Source organism: Cydia strobilella, chromosome 18 (assembly GCF_947568885.1).
Source record: "Cydia strobilella chromosome 18, ilCydStro3.1, whole genome shotgun sequence".
Taxonomy (NCBI): domain Eukaryota; kingdom Metazoa; phylum Arthropoda; class Insecta; order Lepidoptera; family Tortricidae; genus Cydia; species Cydia strobilella.
The window spans coordinates 5,555,150-5,577,030 of record NC_086058.1 but is presented as its reverse complement, the minus strand read 5'-3'; the positions used below and the strand labels follow the sequence as shown (position 1 = coordinate 5,577,030).

The 21,881-nt window shown below is 37.1% G+C and overlaps 2 protein-coding genes across 3 annotated transcripts in view; one reads left to right on the top strand and one right to left on the bottom strand.

The window, feature by feature from the left end:
- LOC134749409 (thrombospondin type-1 domain-containing protein 4-like) overlaps nt 1–1,163 on the bottom strand; it is a 163,824-nt gene extending 162,661 nt beyond the window's left edge. Inside the window, exon 1 of the mRNA XM_063684327.1 lies at nt 1,010–1,163. The gene's annotated coding sequence lies outside the window, so the exon portion shown is untranslated. The remainder of the gene's footprint in view (nt 1–1,009) is intronic.
- On the top strand, nt 1,080–20,975 carry LOC134749426 (uncharacterized). Of its 2 annotated transcripts, none has more exons than XM_063684351.1 (4): nt 1,080–1,090; nt 18,043–18,881; nt 19,728–19,864; nt 20,794–20,975. In XM_063684351.1, exons 2-4 carry the CDS (start codon nt 18,079–18,081, stop codon nt 20,955–20,957), a joined length of 1,104 nt encoding a protein of 367 aa, XP_063540421.1. In that variant the 5' UTR covers nt 1,080–1,090; nt 18,043–18,078; the 3' UTR covers nt 20,958–20,975. The 2 variants fall into 2 exon arrangements, with proteins under 2 accessions (XP_063540421.1, XP_063540420.1); XM_063684350.1 differs by lacking the exon at nt 1,080–1,090 and adding an exon at nt 17,791–17,948.
- The last annotated feature ends 906 nt before the right edge of the window (nt 20,976–21,881 follow it).

Genomic DNA, 21,881 nt, shown 5'->3' with positions numbered 1-21,881 from the left:
ATTATTTATGAGCTCCCGATATTTCGACGCAGTTACATGCATCATGTTACCTACCTACCTACCTACTTACTAAAATGGTAATGCTCAATTTTAATTTTCGTGTTGAACTCAGAAAAAACGTAATATTCCAGATCACAATTATTGTCATTATCATAGAAATCGTATCAGTCATTTAACCCATATATTGAACTTTTAAACATTGGCCGATAATACGACATAATTGACATTAGTACTGTTTACGTCACTGTTTACATGACGTCATTAACTTACGTGGTAGTAAAATCTATAAGTAGATTGTTATTAGTTCATACCTAACTTTTTATAATTTTTATTTTTACTAAAAACTCAGTAGGCATAACCTATTTATTTACGAAATTTAATTGCCTCTTTTCATTAGAATTTAGGCGTGGGGCGTGGGCTTAAACGACGCGAGGTCCATTATTGAATAAAAAAAGTTACAAAAACTTTAATCCCCTGTTTGACACAAATGGAATCATCCATCACTATGCAAACTTCTTATTTAATTACCTTGTTCGTATCAAAGGTTATTCACCTAGCATACATGTTAATGGTTTGGTTACATAAAAAAATCATTGTTTATAAGTTAACACTTGGTAACAACACTTTAAAACGTGCGTAATGGTAAACGTATTTGTCACCGTATTGAACTTATACTAGGTTAATGAAACTGGGTTGAGAATTAATTGTTTTAAACGCTTTTCAATACATGGACGGGCACGATTCTTGAGTGCGCTATTCAAAATAACGGATTAGTTTTCAATGGTTTCTATTTCTGTATGATTATTAGAACGATTATGATAAGTACGTATCTATGTATTGTGTTGGCCATAAGGCCAGTATTTATGATGTGTGAGTAATTGTTAGTAACTTTAATTAATGCTATATTACTTTAAAAAAATATGTAAAAAATGCACCTATGTAAATATTAAATTTTACGTGTTTCATTCATATGATTATAGCTAATAAAACAATTTAAAAAAAAACAAACCTCATTAATATCTGTTCACTAAAAATCATTCACTAACCATTAACACGTGTCATGAAACACTGGCTGTATAGTCTATGAATCGTAACTTTTTAAAATTTCGCGATGTTTTCCCGCGCGCACGCCGAGCGACTGGCACGTCTTTGCATAGGCGCGTCGTACGGAATACTGTACGCCCTGTACGGAGTGTACCGTACCTCTGTAATAATGAAAACCTCTAGTAGATTTTTACTGAATGTAACCTCGTGTTCAGTTTGAAATAAGAGCTTTATTGGCGTGCTAGATGTTAAATGATGTACCCTAGGTAAATGTGAAATGATCTTGTTTCACGCGTGTGATTGTTTTTGAACGTTTCGATTTTCTTTTACAGCGCGACATCGGTTGTATCGGTTGTGATGTGAACGATTATCTTAAATTCATCTTCAGTGATTGATTATTCAGTGATTGATTAGAAAACGAGCCATATTATTAACCTCCTAATTTGATAAGTAAGAAGTTTTGTGGCTAAGTTGTATTGTTAATTCTAGAGCTGCTGAGGTAAAAATAACTATAGACCCTAATAATGACGTTTAAATTTCGAACAGCTCTGAAATACAAAGGAATTTGATTTGACTTAATGTCCAAAAGTGTCCTTGAATCATTATAGGCATCTTATTTTTCTAATTAATAATTAATTGTAATTTGTACTATTTGGTCATCCGTAGATCCGTACTAGTCCTAGAAACTTTTATCGGGAAATAGGTACCTTTAAAAATCAGCCTGTATAAACGTAGATAGGGCGCGTAGCCCACGTGCCAATCGTTAACGCTCCGTAGCGTATCGTAGTCATCTCTCTCTATCGCTCTTCCACACTAGTGCGACAGTGAAAGTTGCGTTTCGTTCACTACGCAGCTAAACGATTGCACGTTGGCTACGCACCCAGACCAAATGTCTGGCGAATCTTATAAATAGTCTATTATATTCGTATAAAAATAAGCTGTCTTGAGCGATTGAAGTTCACTTCCGTCGATCTATCAATGTCGCACGTCATTTCCGAGACACATCGAGATCTCATTCTGCCATAACATTCGCTATTTATGACAAGATTTTACGTCACAATTTAGCGTCGCACTGTTGTCTAAAAAGCAGTTTTATAGTTTTAATAGCATTCAGAATTTCATCAAATTTTCACAACTTGTTAAAAATCAGGAGGAAAATGGCTATTTTCAAATGAAATCATGGCCATATGGTCATTTTACAGATGGCGCTACTGTACGGATAGCTGTCAAATTTAAATGCTCCACTGAATATTAATTTATTATATTATTTAAATATAGTAAGCTCTGTACAGCTAACAGCTAACCAGCTGTCAAGTCGCGAGTCTCGCTACATAGCAATTCCAGTCCCTTTGAATAGTAAAAACTAATTAGAAAGAGGTAGTGAAGGGACCCACGGGACAGATGGCCGTCGAAGTACAAACCAAAAAGGAAAATAGCGGACCGACTTGGACGCATTCTCGGAATGGTGGGAAACTACAAATGACAGGGCCGAGTGGTGGAAACAAGCGGAGGCCTTTGCCCAGCCGTGGGACACTAAATTAGGCTAATATAAAAAGTGAATTCTGCCTCGATTTGCGTTGTAAAGTCTAGTTCGCTATTCAACGAAATCGACTCCACATTTGCGTTCGCGGCTTCGCGCCGTGATTCGCGCATAGTGTGGAGGGCCCTTTACATGTGGCATTCACATCATCACTACATAGTATAAAACAAAGTCGCTTTCCGCTGTCTGTTCGTCCGTCTGTCTGTCCCTATGTACGCTTAGATCTTTAAAACTACGCAACGGATTTTGATGCGGTTTTTTTAATAGATAGAGTAGTTCAAGAGGAAGGTTTATGTGTATAATTTGTAAAGGTTTTGTGTAAATTAGTTGAACTACCCATGCGAAGCCGGGGCGGGTCGCTGGTGATTGATATATTTTTCAGTGAACTCTATTATTATAATAAAATAAGGGTGACAGCTGGTAGCTACAGCTACCAAAAGCATTTGAGGGGTTAGAAAGCCCGACGGAAAGTCTAATTTTGCAATGGACATGTTCGGATAGAAACCGGGATCAATTAAAGTGGGAGTAGTGTGGGCACTGCAGGTAGCTTGCGGATTTAATTTTAAAGATATTTCGAAATGTCCATGTCGTAGTCGTTGGACCTTGTAGAGTCAGCAAGTATGATAATAATAATGAATACGATGGTACTGTCCACTTAGAAATGAAAATGGAATCTCTGTTTAAACAAAAAGTATTGAATCATCATTTATTCACATATAATCCTTATCGCAGCGCATTTAAAATATAAACATGTTCCAAAGCCAATATATTTTCAATTTTTTTTTAGTTTGCTTTGAACTATCACCGCCTACGTTTAGCTAATTCACACACGTAGTTTTCGGTGGCGTGACAAATGATATCGGGGGTTCGGTTACGTGAGAACTGCAGCGTTGCGGACACGTTATTGGGTTACTTGCCCGTGTTCGATGGCGAGCTCCACTTGCGACCGCATGATCTCTATTCTACTTACCTAGAAAATTAGAACTTCTGGACTCAATGGCTACGTGCGAAAAGTGTGGTCAGGAAAGTGACGTGTTTAGAATGTGGTGTCCTTGAATGAGGCTTTTCAATAATGTGACCTAATTCAAAATAATAATTTTACCACTGAATTCACGATAAATAAATCTGCATAAAAATAGTTTAAATTAAAAAATACATTCTAAAATAACCTGACTTCGCCACCCGCCCCCAACTTCGCCATTTTTTAATTTGAAAATTATACGTAAACTTATTTCAAATCGTATATGATACAATTTATAGTGAAATTATGATTTAATACTTTTTAGGTAAGGCGAAGTTACGAGGTTAGTATTTATTTAAAAGGTGAGGCTCAAAACTTTTAATTCGCCCTCTTATGTACAGTCGAAGGCAAAAATATTGATCCAGACAAATGGCTCAAAAATATGTGAACACGACTTTATTGTCTAAGGTAAGAGCGTACACATATTTTTGAAACTTTGGGAATGTATATATATTTATGCCCTTGACTGTACCTACAATAGATGAATTTGGGTTTGCCAACCCTTATTATTTTCAATGAACTGAATTATTGATAATAACGAGGTTTGGTGTAGACGATAGTGGAACATGCCTTCAACTGTCGGCTAGCCAGAGATGGGCACTCGCGTATCAAGTGACAATCAATTATTAACGACGAAATGTACTGAAGTGACAACTTCGTCACACAAGGCTGAGGAAACGTTACATTTCTTTTTGACAACTCTTTTGCTGTAGTATCGATGTCTTACTTCCGTCATTTGATTAGCAGTTAGTGAATGTTGTGACTTTAGTGCTTTCTATTTTTTTATTTAGGATTTAGTCAAAGAAAAAAGATATATATAAGATAATTGCCACTGCAAAAGACTGTTTGTCATTCGTTTTAGTGTTGTGTGCTTTTGACAAAATTGACACTAACTGTGGTCTCATGTAAAGGTTCCCTTATAAGATTAGTTGAGACGACCTAGATCTGTAAGACCTAGATCTTCTGGATATACCTTGTATTATCCCGTTTACTTAACTCCTGTCCTCTTCAATTGCATAGTTAACTAACTAAACATTCTAACACTGAATCTAGTATTACAAGGACTTATCCGACCGTGATGCCCACAGGAGTCATGCTCTTTTAATTGTCAAAGGAATGATATGCAGTAATTAATACATCACCCTGCCCCCTTTAACATGTGACATTGAAGATATTCTTAGTTTGTCTTGTTTGCGCCTTGTTCCGTGTATGTTTCGAGTCATGATGACAATGGTGGAGGTACGTAAAGTTATTGTTTGGAGCTAACAGCATCAGAGGCGCCGACGGCGCGACGCCGTTGTGCATATAATTGCACAGGGGAGGTATGGCGTCGATGTGTTTTTAGGGTTCCGTACCTCATAAGGAAAAATCGGAACCCTTATAGATCACTCGTGCGTCTGTCTGTCTGTCCGTCTGTCACAGCCTATTTTCTTCGAAACTACTGGACCAATTAAGTGACCCAAAGACGGATATGTAACGAAAATAAATGAATTATAAGCACGGGGGCCATTTTCTGGGGGGTAAATGAGAAAATTAAAAAATAAAGTTTTTCAAACTATATCGTGTTACATATGAAATGAAAGAGCTCATTATGAGAATCTCAAATTTGTTTTTTTTATAATTTTAAAATAAACAGTTTAGAAGTTATTTAAGAAAATAGGCAAAACATTACCATTCCCCCCCTTTATCTCCGAAACTACTGGGTCTAAAATTTTGAAAAAAATACGCAAAATAGATCTTTATCTATAGACTACAGGAAAACCTATTAGAAATGTGCAGTCAAGCGTGAGTCGGACTTAATTACTTCGTTTTTGATCCGACCCCTACGGGTTTTTTAAAGACATTTCACTCACGTTTCACATAGAAAATACATTGTTTAAATTGTGTAATGTACGGAACCCTTGGAACGCGAGTCCTACGCGCACTTGGCCGGTTTTTCATAACTAGCTCCGAGCGCGATAAGCTAAATACTATAAAAAATGTGGTTTTTTTTTTCTAGTCAATACACATATTACCAAATATAACGTAACCAGTCCCGTAGGTATCTGATGCTTTCCCAATGGTTGTCGTGGACATCGACTACTTATTTGACTCAAGCTTTTATTAGCTACCTAACTAATATTTAACACAACATTCAAATTCTTATTTATCAATGTACCGTTTTTATGATATAGGAGGCAAACGAGCAGACTGATCACCTGATGGTAAGCAATTACCGTCACCCATGGACACCCGCAAGGAGAAGCTGGATTCATTTACAGAAATCACTACTAGAATAAAATTATTAAGAATATTTTTGCAAATTATATATAAATATAAAGTTAACACAACATTCTTATTTTAAATATTTTTATTTTTAGGACGATGAGATGACTGGTAATAGAGAGAAAGAGAGAGTTATGGAAGAAAAAGACATGCTACGCTAACCAACACCAAGTAGTGTTGCCACTTGCCAGATGGTCACGAAAGTAACATTTTTGCCCTTATTGTGCTTTGGCCGCATTTGGCGGGTTTTCTTTTTATTTTATAATGCAAGAACAAACCTGTGATTTTTGTAATAAAAACATGACTTTGTACCAAACGTTACTCAAGAGACCTGGCATTAATGACAACAAGTGAATGGGATTAAGGTAAGCGAACTACAATGATTGTTGTTATTAGGACGTCTCCACACCACCCTAATGCCCTTCTCCACGCAAAGTGAGAAGCGGTGACAGCTAATTGTCCTGCACGAGATAACGATAAATCGTTCACAACAAACCATTACCGACAAACGTCATTTCTGCCCCCTGTTTACCAAGTTCCACTCTCCCCCACTTGTTTATGGGCCGGCGCGACCCAAATATCACCAGCTGAGGTTTCTTAAGTGCCTTTTTATTGTTTGTGCGGAAAAGTTGACCGAATGTTAAAAACGGATGTATAAGGAAAAGTATATTGATTTGATATTTGTTAGATTACATTTGGTAGGTTTTAATAAATAAATAATAAAATTGCAGTTAAATGACCCCAATCTGTCATATTACAACAAAATTGTTACAAAAGTAAAAATATATGGGGATTGGGAAGAAAAACCACATGATTGTTTCCATACAATATGTACCTCTATTTAAGTTCTGATTGGCATTTTCTATAACCTCATATAACTTAGCTCACTAAAACACAGCTGTTATACTAGTTATTATATATCTATGTAAGTATTTGCTGCAGAAAATGTTCACTCCACAAGAAAATTCACAAAGGATCTTAAAAGCTTAGTAATGTACCCATTGATTTTTATACTAAATATCACTTTGTGCAAAGCTTACAAGTGGGGTAAGTGTACAAGTCGTACCAATATTTTTACATACAGATAAACCGTGGATATGTCTGTACATACATATGTATATCACATGACTGTATGTGTAGGTAATTAATAATACCTCAGATATAGTTTAATTGGGTGATGTCACTCTGTAAAACGGATGTATTCGTATATTTAGACAAATGATTGTTTGATCTTAACAAGGTATGTGTCTCGCTATATATTGAATAATTTTATTTATACAGATACTTTAAAACGCGAACAGTAGAAGTATTCCAGGATGGCAGATACTTTCGATGCGTTGTTTCTTCCGCTACTATTGTACTTACTTAACATAATAACATGAGAAGGGTCTGTCTTGGCTTATTGTATGTTTTCAGTAGTGGGTAAGTTACGTAAAGCTTCCATATTTATATTTAGTGGCATACACTATCCCGTGATGGCAATAAAATGCACGATGACATTCATGCAGAAAATAGAATATGGGAGTTAGAAAATCATATGTCCCGTTGGTCGGGGATCTAAGTCAATATTGTGAAGGCATATTCTATTGTTTCCTGGCCCGCCGCGGGCAGTCGTGCACATTGTGTATTGTCTATGAAAATGTAGAGATATGCTTGAAAATATTTATCGATATATCATATCTGAATTGTTTTACAGTTAATGTTGCTTTCGAGCTACTTGATGACTTTAACGATGGAAAATGTAGGCTTAACTCAATATCTTGATAAGATCTATTTATTTAGTGAAACGTTCATCTGTTACGTGAGTTACGACATAGTATGTTACGATCATCTAAAGTGAGCAATATTTCAGTGAATACATTTATCTTCCCTTCATACATAGCTAAGATAAACTAATCGCGATTGTTTTTTATTTTACATATTTGAACGGCGTTTTCGATTGGTGTACGAGTACGGAAACAAATATAAATGTTTTTATATACCAAGAGTTCATATAAAGTGTTGGGTTAATGGGGTTATCTGGTCGATTTTGTTACAGAGGGGAAACCACCTGTCAAAGTTTTGTTTTTTGGAACTTTATGACCAAGATGCCCCTTAAAAAGAATGGGATGGGGTACAATCCGAAATGAAAGGAGAACTTAGAACAAATAACAAATAGTCACACGAAATACGAACGATACGAATTAGGGAGATTTCCCTAAACCTATATGACTCTTCAAACATTTTCGGATTAGAAAAAACACCTTTGGTGGTTAATAATGGTAATAAAAAATTAAACATTTAAAAAGTTATAATTTTAAATTAATTATCTAAAAAATAAATATCTGCAATTTAAAGCTTATCATTCAAAGCGCTTTCGTTACACGTCATACATTATATTTATTACTCCAACAAAGTAATTAATCGGTCCATTATGATGCAAAATAGCAATTTAATTGCTGTATTGGTAAGATAATCTTATCGACTGTCTCATTTGGCGGCCTCATAAAGCTTCTGGATCGATACGATACGATAGGGAAATGGATGGTTTTGGCTCCTAGGACAGACTTGTCATTAGTGCATTTAGAAAAGCAATTAAGACTTAGCCGTAAAGTTTATGTGTTTAGTGTTTATATGTGAATTAGTGCCTGGGGACCTAGTCAAGATGACAGTCGTTGATAGAAAATGCCAATCAAAACTTAAATAATTTATGGAAATAGCCACGACACACAATTTTGGGTTCTTAAAATAAATATGTATTAATTTACATTGGCAGGCATCATGCCATCAATGATGTCATCCGCAGGGCTTTGGTGTCGGCCAATATTCCTTGCGTTTTGGAGCCTCCAGGGTTGTGCCGCACGGATGGCAAGAGGCCTGATGGTCTGACATTGGTTCCATGGCAGAGGGGACGATGCCTCTTGTGGGATGCAACGTGCGTGAGTACATTTGCGCCTCACTTGAGTCTCACTGTCAGGTCTGCTGGTACTGCCGCGGAGTATGCCGCCAAAATGAAGCATGCCAAGTACTCTGCCCTGGAACCAACGTACGACTTTGTGCCGGTTGCAGTCGAGACTGTGGGACCTTGGGCCGTGGAGGCCAGGGACTTTGTAAGGGATTTGGGTCGGCGGCTGAGGGACAGGAGGTGCGACCCTCGGTCCGGATCGTACCTGGTCCAACAGATCTCGTTGGCCATTCAGCGCGGTAACGCTGCCAGCGTAATGGGGACATTTGAGCCAGGAACGATTCGTGACAGTTATTTTATTTAAACAAAAAAAAATGACGAGGCCTGTTGCGGATATCATCATTGCTATTTTTAGGACGCAGCATGTTGCTGATTTGCATTTGTAGCCACCAGACGAAGCCTGCGTTGCGGATTTTTTTACATGTAACTAGATTATTTTTTAAGATTTTCTCAATTTCTGTATTTTTTTTAAATGTAGTGTGCACATTTTTATTGCTGTGTGTGAATATATCTTTCATTTACATTTATGTCAACAAGAGAACAAAATTATTTTTTGCTGCGGGTGCTGACTTTGACGCTGAATTGAGTTCTATTACTGGCTTGCCAAGTTGCCACTGATTGCTATTCTACTTTTACAATCTATGTAAAATCACTTTTTTTATCTCGACGTACATTCATTACTAGGCTCACAGAAGCAACAACACTTAATCTAATACCAACCATCCACAAGTGCATCATATCAATCATGTACACGGTTTACTTCGTAACCGTAACGAAGTGGCCACAGCACTTAAAGCACTATTCAGCCAGTTAAACAAGCGTCATTTTAACCACCACTAAATTTAGACAGTGCGCCTGTGCGGTCTATTTTCTTAAACAATTTATGCGATCGGCGCCTTTGCTCTATCTAGAGTGTTGTTCTAGTTTGTTAACGACTGCAGGCGATCTGGCTTAGCGAAACCAGTGAAGTACGTGGAAATATTATATCGTTAACATTTAAATTTTATGGTTGCGGTAAATGCGGTAGGCACCGCAACCATAGCCAAACCGAGCCAGCAGCGTCGTGTGGCTTTGACTTCGTCAATTATCTTGAGTAGGTACCCAACATAATTGATGAACTCAAAACCACACGACTCCGCTGGCTCGGTCACATGGAGAGGATGGAAAAAGAGCGTACCCGTATGTTGGGCACCTGGGTGGAAAACGTCCGTCCGGGCATCCCAGATACCGCTGATGAAGTGACAATGCCCTAAAAGACCTGTCCGTCCTGAGAGTAGGTACCCAACTGACATGAATTGGCGCAGTATAGAACAGAGAGGCGTTCTGTCGTGTCAGAGGCCAAGATCCTTTTTGGATCAGTGAGCCAGTGTAGTATAGTATAAGTAAATAACATTTATATTTTACTGGCCAGACAGAAGTGTTTGACACGAGATCCGGGGCCTGAGGAACCTTAGGGTTTTCTTTTCAGCCGAGCAGCTGGAACTAAGGGGGGCAAGAGGGGTTCATTTCATTTTGTCAGATCTCGTGGCGTGGCGTGGCGTGGCGTATATATATATATATGTGATATTATCAAGACCAGCAAAGAAAGGAATGACCAAGAAAATAGGAAGAGAGGGAAGCCACCAAGGGCATCATCAGGCTGTTAAGGAAAAGGCCAAGGAAATAAATACCTACGTGGAGATTGCTTCACCGGCAAGAGGACAGCCAGTGTTGGCGGAAACGTTAATGCAATTAACCAAAAACCAGTACAAATTGAACCGTAAACGGTAACCGTCCGTTACGGTTTACGGTTCAATTTGTAATGGTTAATTGCAATTAACGTTCGGCCAACACTGCGGACAGCTCCTTAGTTTCTGATGATGATGAGGTAATGTTATAAACGTCTAAGTTGCTTTTAGTAATTTTTTTACCTTCACAATTTTAAAATAAGTAATTACAATTCTAACAAAATATTGTTTGGAGCAAAATATGCGTGACAGAGGCGGGGCGAGTTATTTCACAGAATGTAAATATGTTAAAATGTAAATAACGCACAAAATTGAATTCTTTACGCACATTCGCATCTAGCCAATAGTAACGGGTTTTAGTGGTTTTAGGTTCATCTTATACTGGTGATCTTAGTCGAAAGCTAGCCAGCGATAAGAATATCAGAATTGCGCCTGTTCGGCGACGTGCTAACCAAATCAGTGAAAATGTAAGTAATGGACATTGATAATGTAGAACTATTTACGACGATGATCTGAGCACTCAGCGCGTTTAATTAGTAATTTCATTTGTTGCGATTTCGTTGCCTTGGGTATAATGGGCACCTGTGTTTATTAGTACATACATTCCTACATGTAACTGTTTATGAAAATCGTAATTATAACCCATTATTACCCCTAAAATAATTACTTAAAACAAGTATAGTTGCCAGGACTGGAACCTTATTCTCTACTTAAATCGGTCTATCAATTTTGTATTGTAAAGAAAATGAAAGAAACCTAAAGATAATTTCTACAGGCAAGATATATATATCTTTTAGTATACTTGAGACTCAAATAAGGAAAACGGAATATTTATCGATCTGAGTCGTTAACTTTTATTGTATTGTCCACAGAAGTGACCATTTTCTAAAATGTGTATGACTCATATGGTGATAATAAATATTACCTACCTAATATAAAATATTTGCCACGAGTTTCAAACACACATATTGTTGATAGAGTGACAGATCTATAGCGCGTTCAGTATTCAAGTCATAAATAACTCGAATTCAGAAAGATTTATGTCCGCATCAAGCTATTGTTCATATTTTAAAATTCGCTCGTGCGATTCAAAGGTAGCATCTGGAGCAAATTGTTATCTATGATTTACGGGATCTATTTTCGGAATTTTTTAATGTAAGTTATTTTACTGTTATTTTAATATGATGTAACTTAATCGATAAACTTTACTGTATAGTAATTTGATGTTATTTAGCAACTGACTTGTAAATTGGCTTTATAAAATAAATGACTATGACTATGACTATGACTATGACTATGTATACAAAATTACAAATATATGTCGATATATCACAAAACATTTTAGCAATGCAAGTTTTGAGATTAGTTGTGATTAGGAATGATTTAACTTCGTAAGAAACTTTCTAACTGACCGCTTTCATTCCAACTTGATGGTCCTTTTACAGGAGCCAACCAAGGAGGAGGAGCAAGCCAAGATTATTTTTAAAAACATATAATTAGGTATATTTAAAACAAATATGTATCTTTTTTTTGGGTTCCGTACCCAAAGGGTAAAAGGGTATTTGTACGACATTCGATTTAAAGTTAGTTTATTTGAATTTCTACATGAATCATGTTTTATTTATTAGTTAATTTTTATTCTTTTATTTTTGACATGTTTCCAGTAACTTAGTTAATATTTTAGTAATACATATTTTAATTTTTAAGTTTGTATTTTAATTTTAATAGGTTTTTATGTTTCAAAGCTTTTATGAGCCATGTTGCTTGAATTAAATGAATACAATACAATACAAAAAACGGGACCCTATTACTAAGACTTCGCTGTCCGTCTGTCACCAGGCTGTATCTCATGAACCGTGATAGCTAGACAGTTGAAATTTTCACAGATGATGTATTTCTGTTGCAGCTATAACAACAAATACTAAAAAGTACGGAACCCTTATTTTTTACTGTGCCAATCTACAATACTAGATTGATTTTTTTTCCGATTTAACCTATTGCTTGTAGCATTTGTCGCGATACCTAATATTAGAGTCTGTTCGGAAATAGAAGAGTCGTGGTATATATGTATTGAGTCCCATACATTCCACGACTCTTCTCTTTCCGCACAGACTCTAGCCTCTTGTAAACACTGTATAGTTTGTCAAAGGACTGTCTCATTTCAAACATAGACAGAGAGAATCATAAGTAGTATCTTCGTCTTACACTAGTACCTACTAGCACCCAAAAGAAAAAGATGAGTAGGTATAGTTTTTTTTTGTTCTTATTTACTGCCAATTTGGTTTGACCAACTATATATTTACAATAATCTACAACACTGTCAAGCGAGAAAACCTATCACAAAAAGTTGTTGTTTAACCTCTCGTGCTAATATTGATACCCGAGCAAGCGAAAGATTGCAAAATTGAACCACGAACGTAGCAAGTGGTACAAAAAATGGAATCTTGAGCGTTGCGAGGGCTTCAAGGCAAGAGGGTTGAATATATTCTGCCACCGAGTGAAACACAAAATGTTTCACCACACCAACACAAGGGAAATAGTAACTGTAAAATATCAAACAAAATCATAGCAAATCGATTCAAAATGAATGGTATTAAATATTTATCATTCAAAACCATCAAATCTACCAGCAAACATAAGAAAATAACTCAAAAACTACATTTGATTACTTTGCCTCACATGAGAATAAAATGAAACTTTTTTATCAGTTTTTGAACAATCAAGAGAGCCTTTACCAGCTGTTGTGGTGAAAATATGATTGTTCCATCTTGAGTCCATGTTTATGTTATAGGTCCTAATTACTAATTTTGTATGTGTTCCCATACTGTTGATCCATTTAAAATCTATTTCAAAAATCGCTATCCGTAACCTGACAAAGGATTTCCGAGTCTTAGCACGGTACGCTTATCACCATGCCTGTCACGTTCTAACAAGTATGTGAGTGCGAAAGTGACGGACTTAGTGATAGGGGAAACCATGCTGCACGGGAAGGTGATATCGAACGCCTGACGTTGATACACTTGATACACAAATATCGCGCGTGTGATCATGCCGTGAATTCTCATTGAGAGCGCGAGCGCGGGCTACCTGGCGACCTACAGTGAATATCGAAAATAAAAAAATTCGTTATCTGCCTCTCTATTGCTCTTGCGTATTCGAGCGACAGAGAGGCACATACTTAACGATTTTCGATTTGGTAGTAGGCCCTCTGGCGACCTACAGCTAGCATCAAAATTTAATTTCTACAATTTCTTGTCGGACTATACCTTTTCTAGTAACCTATTAGTTTATATATCCGACTTTTTATTGTTGTGCTGTTACATTGGTTGATTCGGACCCACAATGCTATAGAAATGACTCACTCAAGAAAACAATGTCTCATGGGACGAACCGCTATGGATACATACGACGTTTGGTCTCGATACTCTCGATGGCATGACGATATTGTCTATCTAACGATACAGATCAGGATCACATCGATTGCGAACCCGAAACCGTCAATCGCCTGTTTGGCGTGCTTGAGGTTTGCAATTTTAAATTGAATACCTAGTAACCTAAGATGAACCTTTGATATTATTTGGCTGACAATAGTTACAAAGGAATTGTAAATAAAAATTAAGCTAATATTTATTTTTATATTTAGTTTATAGGTATTTAGTTTAACCTATCTACCTATGGGACATGGGACCAATAAATAGTACGAGATTGGCTGGCTACACGCATGTAAATAATATACCTAATCATCATTCGCTTGCCCTTGTCCCATTCACTTGGGGTCGGCGCAGCATGTCTTTTTCTTCCATACCTCTCTGTCACCCGTCATCTCATCATTCACTTGCGTTAGTTTCATATCATCTTTCACACAGTCATCCACCTTTTCCTCGGTTTTCCTCTACTCGTAATAAATAATATACCTAATACCTACTCTAAATGTATGGCGTTATATTAACATGCTGCTACAAGCATTCCTTGCCACTGTAGCACATTTCATTGTAACTTCATACCTAGTAACGCTGCCTTAGCCTCCACGAGGTACGATCGAAGATTACTTCTATTCATCCTCATAATATTTCTATCAACGTTCAAATGCGAGCGCCGACTATAATTATAAATAGGTCAAAAGAAATAAATCAACAGAAATAAATTCTGAAATGTGAGATAGTATTATGTCCTAGACAGGCATAGTATAATGGCTATTGTTATAAATCCACGCCTAGCTGTTTAGCATCGGATGATAGGGATGAGGACAGCACAATAAGGGTAACACATTGCTCCATACGATCGATAATCGATATACCATTCAACCATTCAGATTCTATCGATATAGGCATTGTGACTAAAGTCGTATACATTACAGAATGTCACAATACATTTTAAATATTACCACCGCTGCCCATTATAACGCTATTCGACTTTAAAACGCAAGTTTATTATAATGAATGGTTCTGGCGTTCTGTGAGATTTATAAATCGCTCTTCTAAATTCGAATGTAATTGTGTCGTTGAAAATAAATTACTGTAAAGTGAGATGTCATATCCTAAACTGGTTCCCTAGTTTTTATGATCTGCTGTGTGATAAGTTTTTATTACGATTCGTAACGGACAATTTATGTATTGTTTCTGTTAATGACAGGGTGGTGACAGCGTATGTTTTCATTAATAACTGGCTGGAAATTGTTGTTAATGACGATAACCGTGTGCAGCGGAAGAAACGAAGCATAACTCATTCGATTAGTTCGCCGTAAGCCTGCGGGTCCATTTTAATTGTGACTTTAGACTAGAAATTACCTAACCGACCACTTTAAAAAGACACTTCAGTGATAAACGGGTTGAACTTTCCTGTGTAAATTTGGTGCAAGACACGGTTAGTTAAAATTTCTTTATAAATTGGCCGCTTTAATTAGTTTAACTGGATCTTTGGCCGCGAGGGAGACACCGGTCTTAGCTGCAGTGACAGCATGAAAGTGTTAATCACCTTTTAATACGACTAATTACCACATTCTAATTAGAGAAAAAGCAGGAGAATGGTAAATTAATTATCCTTGTTATAATTCCTCATCTTATCGATATGCCGGTTGTACCTATCCTGAAGTGTCTCCCCTCTCTAATACGAGGTCCACTAGGTTACGTAATCCCATGAAACTTATCTTCTAACATCGATATCTTAAGGTGCTTCTTTGTTAGGCTTAGTCCGATTTCGTCGGTATTGACTGACCGAATAGCATTTAGGTAAAATTGTTTAAAATATTGCTTCCGTGTCGATGAAACTTATTGGATCGAATATTTCAGCTCGCATTGCCATACCGTTCGGCTCTTTTTATATATCATACGAGCAACCTGTACAAGGAAATACTGAATTGAATTATCACCTAAGGGACCTAATAAATACATAGGTTATAGGTATACAAGAATTTACTGTATGGTCAGCACAGGGGACTAGGTAGGTATCCTTATCTTCAATACAGTGCTAGGTAAGTGGTAGCGTAAACACAACACTACGCTACCACTACCACCCACCTGCTTAGAAATAGAAGTGGTATTATTGGTTAATTTATTCGGCAACTCGTTTACTGTGACACCGCTGGAGTTAGAAGCGTCCATAGGCCGCACGGCAGTCGGCATTCCGTCAGGCACATGATTGGAGGACAGTACGTAGGGTAGTATGTTTTTTTTTTAAAGTTAGTACTTTATCGTCATTGAATTTTCGTGCGATTCTCTACTTGTCTATGCTGTACCTACTTAATCACCGATGGGCTAGTTGCTGACATCGGCTGTAGTATCAGGCAACTGCAACAACGAACGGCCCGCAGCGGGGTGCCGATCGTTCATTACTTCATAACATGCTCTGTCCATGCCACATCTACTAGCTGCGCCCGGCGGCTTCGTCTGTGATGGACAGGACAGACGGTTTAATGCTGGACAGGTTGTTGGGATCACCGAAAGAAGGGCCGTTAAACCGTGAATAGATTTGTCGGGCGATATCCTGAATTTTTCTATAATGCCAAGTAGGTACCTGCCTAATACTAAGTTTCAATGTCCAAACCGCATTGCCGAAGTTAAGCCCGATAACCTGACGCTGACCTAAGTGGATTATAATATGCCTAGCTGTAGGTACTGGTGATGATGTGTGCTGAGCTGTGTGATGTTCAGTCGCCATCATATCTGAACATGCACTTTCACGTCCTGACAATAGAGACTTTGTTCAGATATTTGTGAACACCCTGGCCGATATACCTCTGATGGCGACTATTGAAAAAAAAACAGGATCTAATTAACAATACAAAGGAAGACTATAACATCTCTTAAAATGCTGCAAACCCAACAAGCCGCAACGTAGGTAGGTAAGTGACGGACTAACGGTACATGGGATAACTACCTAATCATAGTTTAAAATCAAAAAAACATTATTCAGTACTTATTGCAAAAAAATAATATGTAAAGTATGTATAGACGGTGATATTATCTACAACAGCTTACCTATTAGTTTCTTTTCTCCTCCTTTTTTTCCGATTCCTCGTGGTACCTAATGTTTCATTCAATCAAGCTGTTTCACGTTTTTCTTCATGGCATCTTGTAATATTTACTTTAGTCTAGATTTTGACATTATGCCACAAATATGTAACTCCCACAGACCTAAAATTTATGGTAACTCCATGCACATGAGAAGTTCGGATGATCATTGATGATCATTTTCAGAATTTTCAGAATTCTTCTTCTTCTATGGCCAAACAAGTTAGCATAGCCAATGTCAGTTTTTCAGAATTCACTAATATAGTTTGTCAAAGGACTGTCTCATTTCTAACATAGACAGAGAGAATCTTACTATCTTTGTCTTACACCAGTACTAGCACCCAAAAGAAAAGGATGAGTACCTATAGTTTTTTTGTTCTTATTTACTATTTGGTTTGACCAACAGATATAGGTTTTACTTACGTAAGTAGTGACAAAGCTATTTGTTAGAACGATATAATGATATTCATCTCATTCTGTAGTATGCTGTGTTCCTACTTATGTAAGTAAAACTTATAGTGTAGGTATCTTAGGCCTAAGAAAAAGAAATGGTAAACAATGTTTTGCAGCGTCATCTATCGCCGAGTAGAATAAACTTTATTCGACTGCCAGCGTCATCTTTGGCCGAATAGATAGAGACTAATATTTCAATTTATTTTAGCGTTTTAAAATGTGTCTTAAACAATTAGAAAAAGTTTAAAGGCATAGACTAGACTGTCAGTGTCAGTGTCAAATTGGACTGGCTCAGCGGCTGGTTGCTTATTGTTTGTATTTCTGTGCTGGCTCGTATTTTTATCTAGTCGCACTAGTCGCAGTTTTTCATTGTATTTATAATTTGTGGTTAGATATTTAAAAGAAAATGGTACAGTACAGTATAGTAAAACCATGTGTATGAAAGGTGCGTAATTTAGTTTTAAGAAAGGTTTTCTATACCTTCAGTGCTTACGCTTCAAGATCAACAAGAAACTAATTTTAGATGTTTACGTTTTCAGGACACAAACAGGCCAATCACCGCGCTGCTGCAAATCATGTTCACAATGCAACTATCAAGAAATCCGCTCAATCGCATCACATTCTTCTTAAATGTGCAGAAAATAGTACAAAAATGTGTCTCCGTAGCTCCTTATACCACAACAGTTGACGCTCTTGATATATTTACTTCAGAACTGTTGCATAAACACCGAAGCCCGACGAAAAACAGATTAACGTTAAATAATTTAAACATAAGATATTTTACAGAAACCGACAATCATGACGTGTCTCAAATGACTACTGAAAGATTAGATTTAACAATCAATGAACTAATATCTAAGAAAAAAGAAAAGCAAATCCAGCAGATGGTACAAGATTGCTTGTATTACCGGAAATATATTCCCATGCAAACTGTAAAGAAATTATGCAGAATGTACAGTGCAACCGGGAAACCGGAATACATTGGGATTTTGCAGCAATATTGCGCAAAAGTTGATCCGATTATATATAAGCGTAATGGTGAATTCCTTCACTACCTGGCCAAAGCTCAATGCATGAAAGGGAATTCCGATAAGGGCCTTGCGCTGTTAAAAGATGTATACACTAAATATCCGAGCTTACGGAGTTTAAGTAGAGTCATATTCAATGAGCTCATCCAAGACTCCATATCAAACAGATCCGAAGCAAGTTTAGTCATATTTAAGAAATATGTGTTGATGTTTAGCGCAGAGTTTGACGATTATTATCCATTAGTCTGTTTCTGGCACTTGAGTTGGTCAAGCTCATGGTTTTCTGATCAAATGTTATCAGATGAACTTCTGGAATCGTCTGAAGGATTAAGAGATATTGTCAGGGACAAGTAAGTTATTTATTTATTACCTGGATCCTTAAACAGTAAATGTTTGAAAGCAGGGTAATTTAGAAAAAGGCAAATATCTGCTAACACAGCGTCTTACATAAGGGAACAACTCGCGAAGCGAACCAGTGGCGCGCCGCGGTGGGCTCATGGAGATCGCGTTCACAACAAAGTCGCCCAAGTAGGACACTTCTATAGGTATCAAAGGATAGATTCACTCCGTGCCACATTCGCGTGTTGTTCGCCTACGTAGTACGCTGCGTAAACTAGAATCAGTTTCCACTATAGCAACAATAGGCAGTTTCAGTAGCGTTAGTGTTGTGTGTAAAATATATGTGTGTGTTGTATTATTGCTTCTGGTTTTATTTATATTTGCATTTTTCAAAGCGTGGTATGCTTTCAAAGTTACCCCAAAAATCATAAATACAAACATACATTCATCGTTCCTTTGTCTACATATATTTTTGTAACCAAAAGGGATGATAACTTTTGGTTTATAAACTTAGTACTTTTTTAGAGCACTTCTAGCTATAATTCTTTTATTTTCATTGTTGTAAGTAAAATAATTATATTTGGAATATAGCGGCAAAAACAAATATTTTCGGTTCTACATCTATGTATTATATGTCAATGAGAGGAGTTCTATGCCTGGCTATGTCGTATACATTGTAGGTATTATACGGCCATCTCGTTAAACGTTGCGATCAATGACTTGGCTGGTTGTTCTACAGCCATTTAATTAGATGCCGGCGCTTAATGAACGGGCTACGCGACTAATCATCTGGCTAATTTAACCAGTTGCCTGCAACATACACACTATTTGCTTATTTGATTTTCATTACTTTCCAGAGCAACAGCATTCACAATCTGCATCCTACGAGACGAATACAATGAGGATGCGGTGCTGAGACTCCTGCAGAGCCTGTTGAAGTATACCATGATGGTGGAATATGCCAGAGTACTGCAAATTCTGTTCAATTACAAGTGTAAGTTAAATATTCTTAAAACTTCTTTATTGGCTAGGTTACTAGGTAGGACTGATGATTATGCTTGATATAGCAAAAATTTCAGGGGGTTCTCGTTATAACAAGGAATCTAATTTTAAGTTTCTAACTCGAATATCCTTACTAAACTGTTACAAAACATTGCAGAATTCACATGTTTGCATGAATTTAGTGTTGTTAAACGTTTTTATTGAACAATCATAATAGTTATTTACGATACAAGTGCGAAAAACAGGAATTTTCACAAGTGGCGAATTTTAAAACACGACCGAAGAAAGTGTTTTAAATCGACACGAGTTGTGAATTACCTATTCGCACGTGTATCGTACAACGTTTCAGTACAAAAATGCTTGTACCGCACATTGCCGCACACTGGTGAAATCCCGCCTTACGGCTTCGTGTACTATGCGGCAACTATGGTTATCAAAAGTTGACTTTCCAGAATTCTGTGATCACAATACATAATATCTCAGTACAACACCATCTGTTTCGGCTGTCATACCAGGGAAAACGTTTATATCCTAGACTTATAATATATGTGCGATACTTATAATATCTGAGAACCTGTCTCTGTCTACTACTACTACTTAATGGCGCAGCGACCCAAAATGAGTCTTGGCCTCCGACACGAGTATACGCCAGTTGTCCCGATCCTGCGCAATCTCCCGCCAGTTATCGGCTTGAAGATCGCGCAAGTCCGCTTCAAACCCATCGCCCCATCGATACCTAGGACGCCCGATCGGCCTTCGCCCTACTGAGCGTCCCAGATATACCCTTTTAGCGCCGCGATCCTCGTCCATTCTTAATACGTGGCCAAACCAGCGGAGGCGGTGGGCTTTTGTTTCGCCGATAATATTGGTGTCTCTGTCTAAAAGAAAATATTTCTACTAACAATATTTTTTACATTCCAGTGAGAAAAAGAGACATGCGAGGCTGTGCCGAGATCATGCGGAACTGCGAAACGCTTGGCATCAGTCTCCCCTCCAACCACCAAGAGAAGTACATCAAATTGTTAATACAGGGCAAGGATAAGTCCGAGGGCAAGCCGCCCAAGGACTTTAAACTCAAGTTTTAGAACCGCTGTCAATAGTAATAGTCTGTAAGTGAATTGGAAAGAAATATAGTTGTATATAGTTCCTAGGAAATTTGTTTTATTTGTGTCATATTAATCATTGTATTATTAAGGTAAGGTCAATGCGGAAAGACCAGGGCCCAATCACAAAAAAACTTTACAAAGTGTACAAGTCGACAATATTGTTAGGTTGTAGATAATGTGTTACATGCACAATTATTACATACATATCAGATACAAGTTTAAAATCTACAAAAAATTCACATAACAACGCGTAACGCAAAACCTGGTGCTTATGTCAAAAGTAGATTTATTAAATATAAATTCGTATTATTTATTTTTAAAAATAAATAATACGAATTTGTGGCTTATTATATTTTCTGGTACACCAATTTGTTAAATCGGATCTACAATCTCGTAACAGATATAAGGGAAGACCGTCCACAAACTCTCGTCGTTTTTAACTTGCGTTTGTACACATACTTCAATTACGGAGTAAGACCGTCTGTCTTCAAGCTCTTTCGTCGCTTTTAACTCTTGCGTTTGTACACATACTTAGAAAGGTCGGTAATAGAGCAGGAGTGAAGATATTCCTTTCTGACTGTGTCTGAGCGACGTACTTATACTATTAATACGAGAGTTCATGCCCTATGCCGGTCTTCACCACATTGGCCTTACTATATTTATTGCAGGATAAGAATAGAGAGCACCTAAATAATATATAACAGACCTTTATTATTTTTCGCAACAATCATTTCGTGCAAGTTTCGTCTCGTAGGTAGTGGTATAAATGTAGCAATAACAAGTTTTCATCATCATCATCGACCAGGGAGACCATTGTTTTAGAAGTGAAACTAGATAACTAAAAGTAAGACTAAGATCACTCAAGTGCAGACGAAATTAATTTTGTATTAAGCTAATATGTCT

What these genes read in the sequence shown, in the direction of transcription:
- LOC134749426 (XM_063684351.1), top strand. Translation starts at nt 18,079, where the DNA reads ATGTTCACAATGCAACTATCAAGAAATCCGCTCAATCGCATCACATTC. An exon ending in AGAGATATTGTCAGGGACAA is followed by an intron (nt 18,882 to 19,727) that starts GTAAGTTATTTA and finishes ATTACTTTCCAG; the next exon opens with AGCAACAGCATTCACAATCT. An exon ending in AATTCTGTTCAATTACAAGT is followed by an intron (nt 19,865 to 20,793) that starts GTAAGTTAAATA and finishes TTTACATTCCAG; the next exon opens with TGAGAAAAAGAGACATGCGA.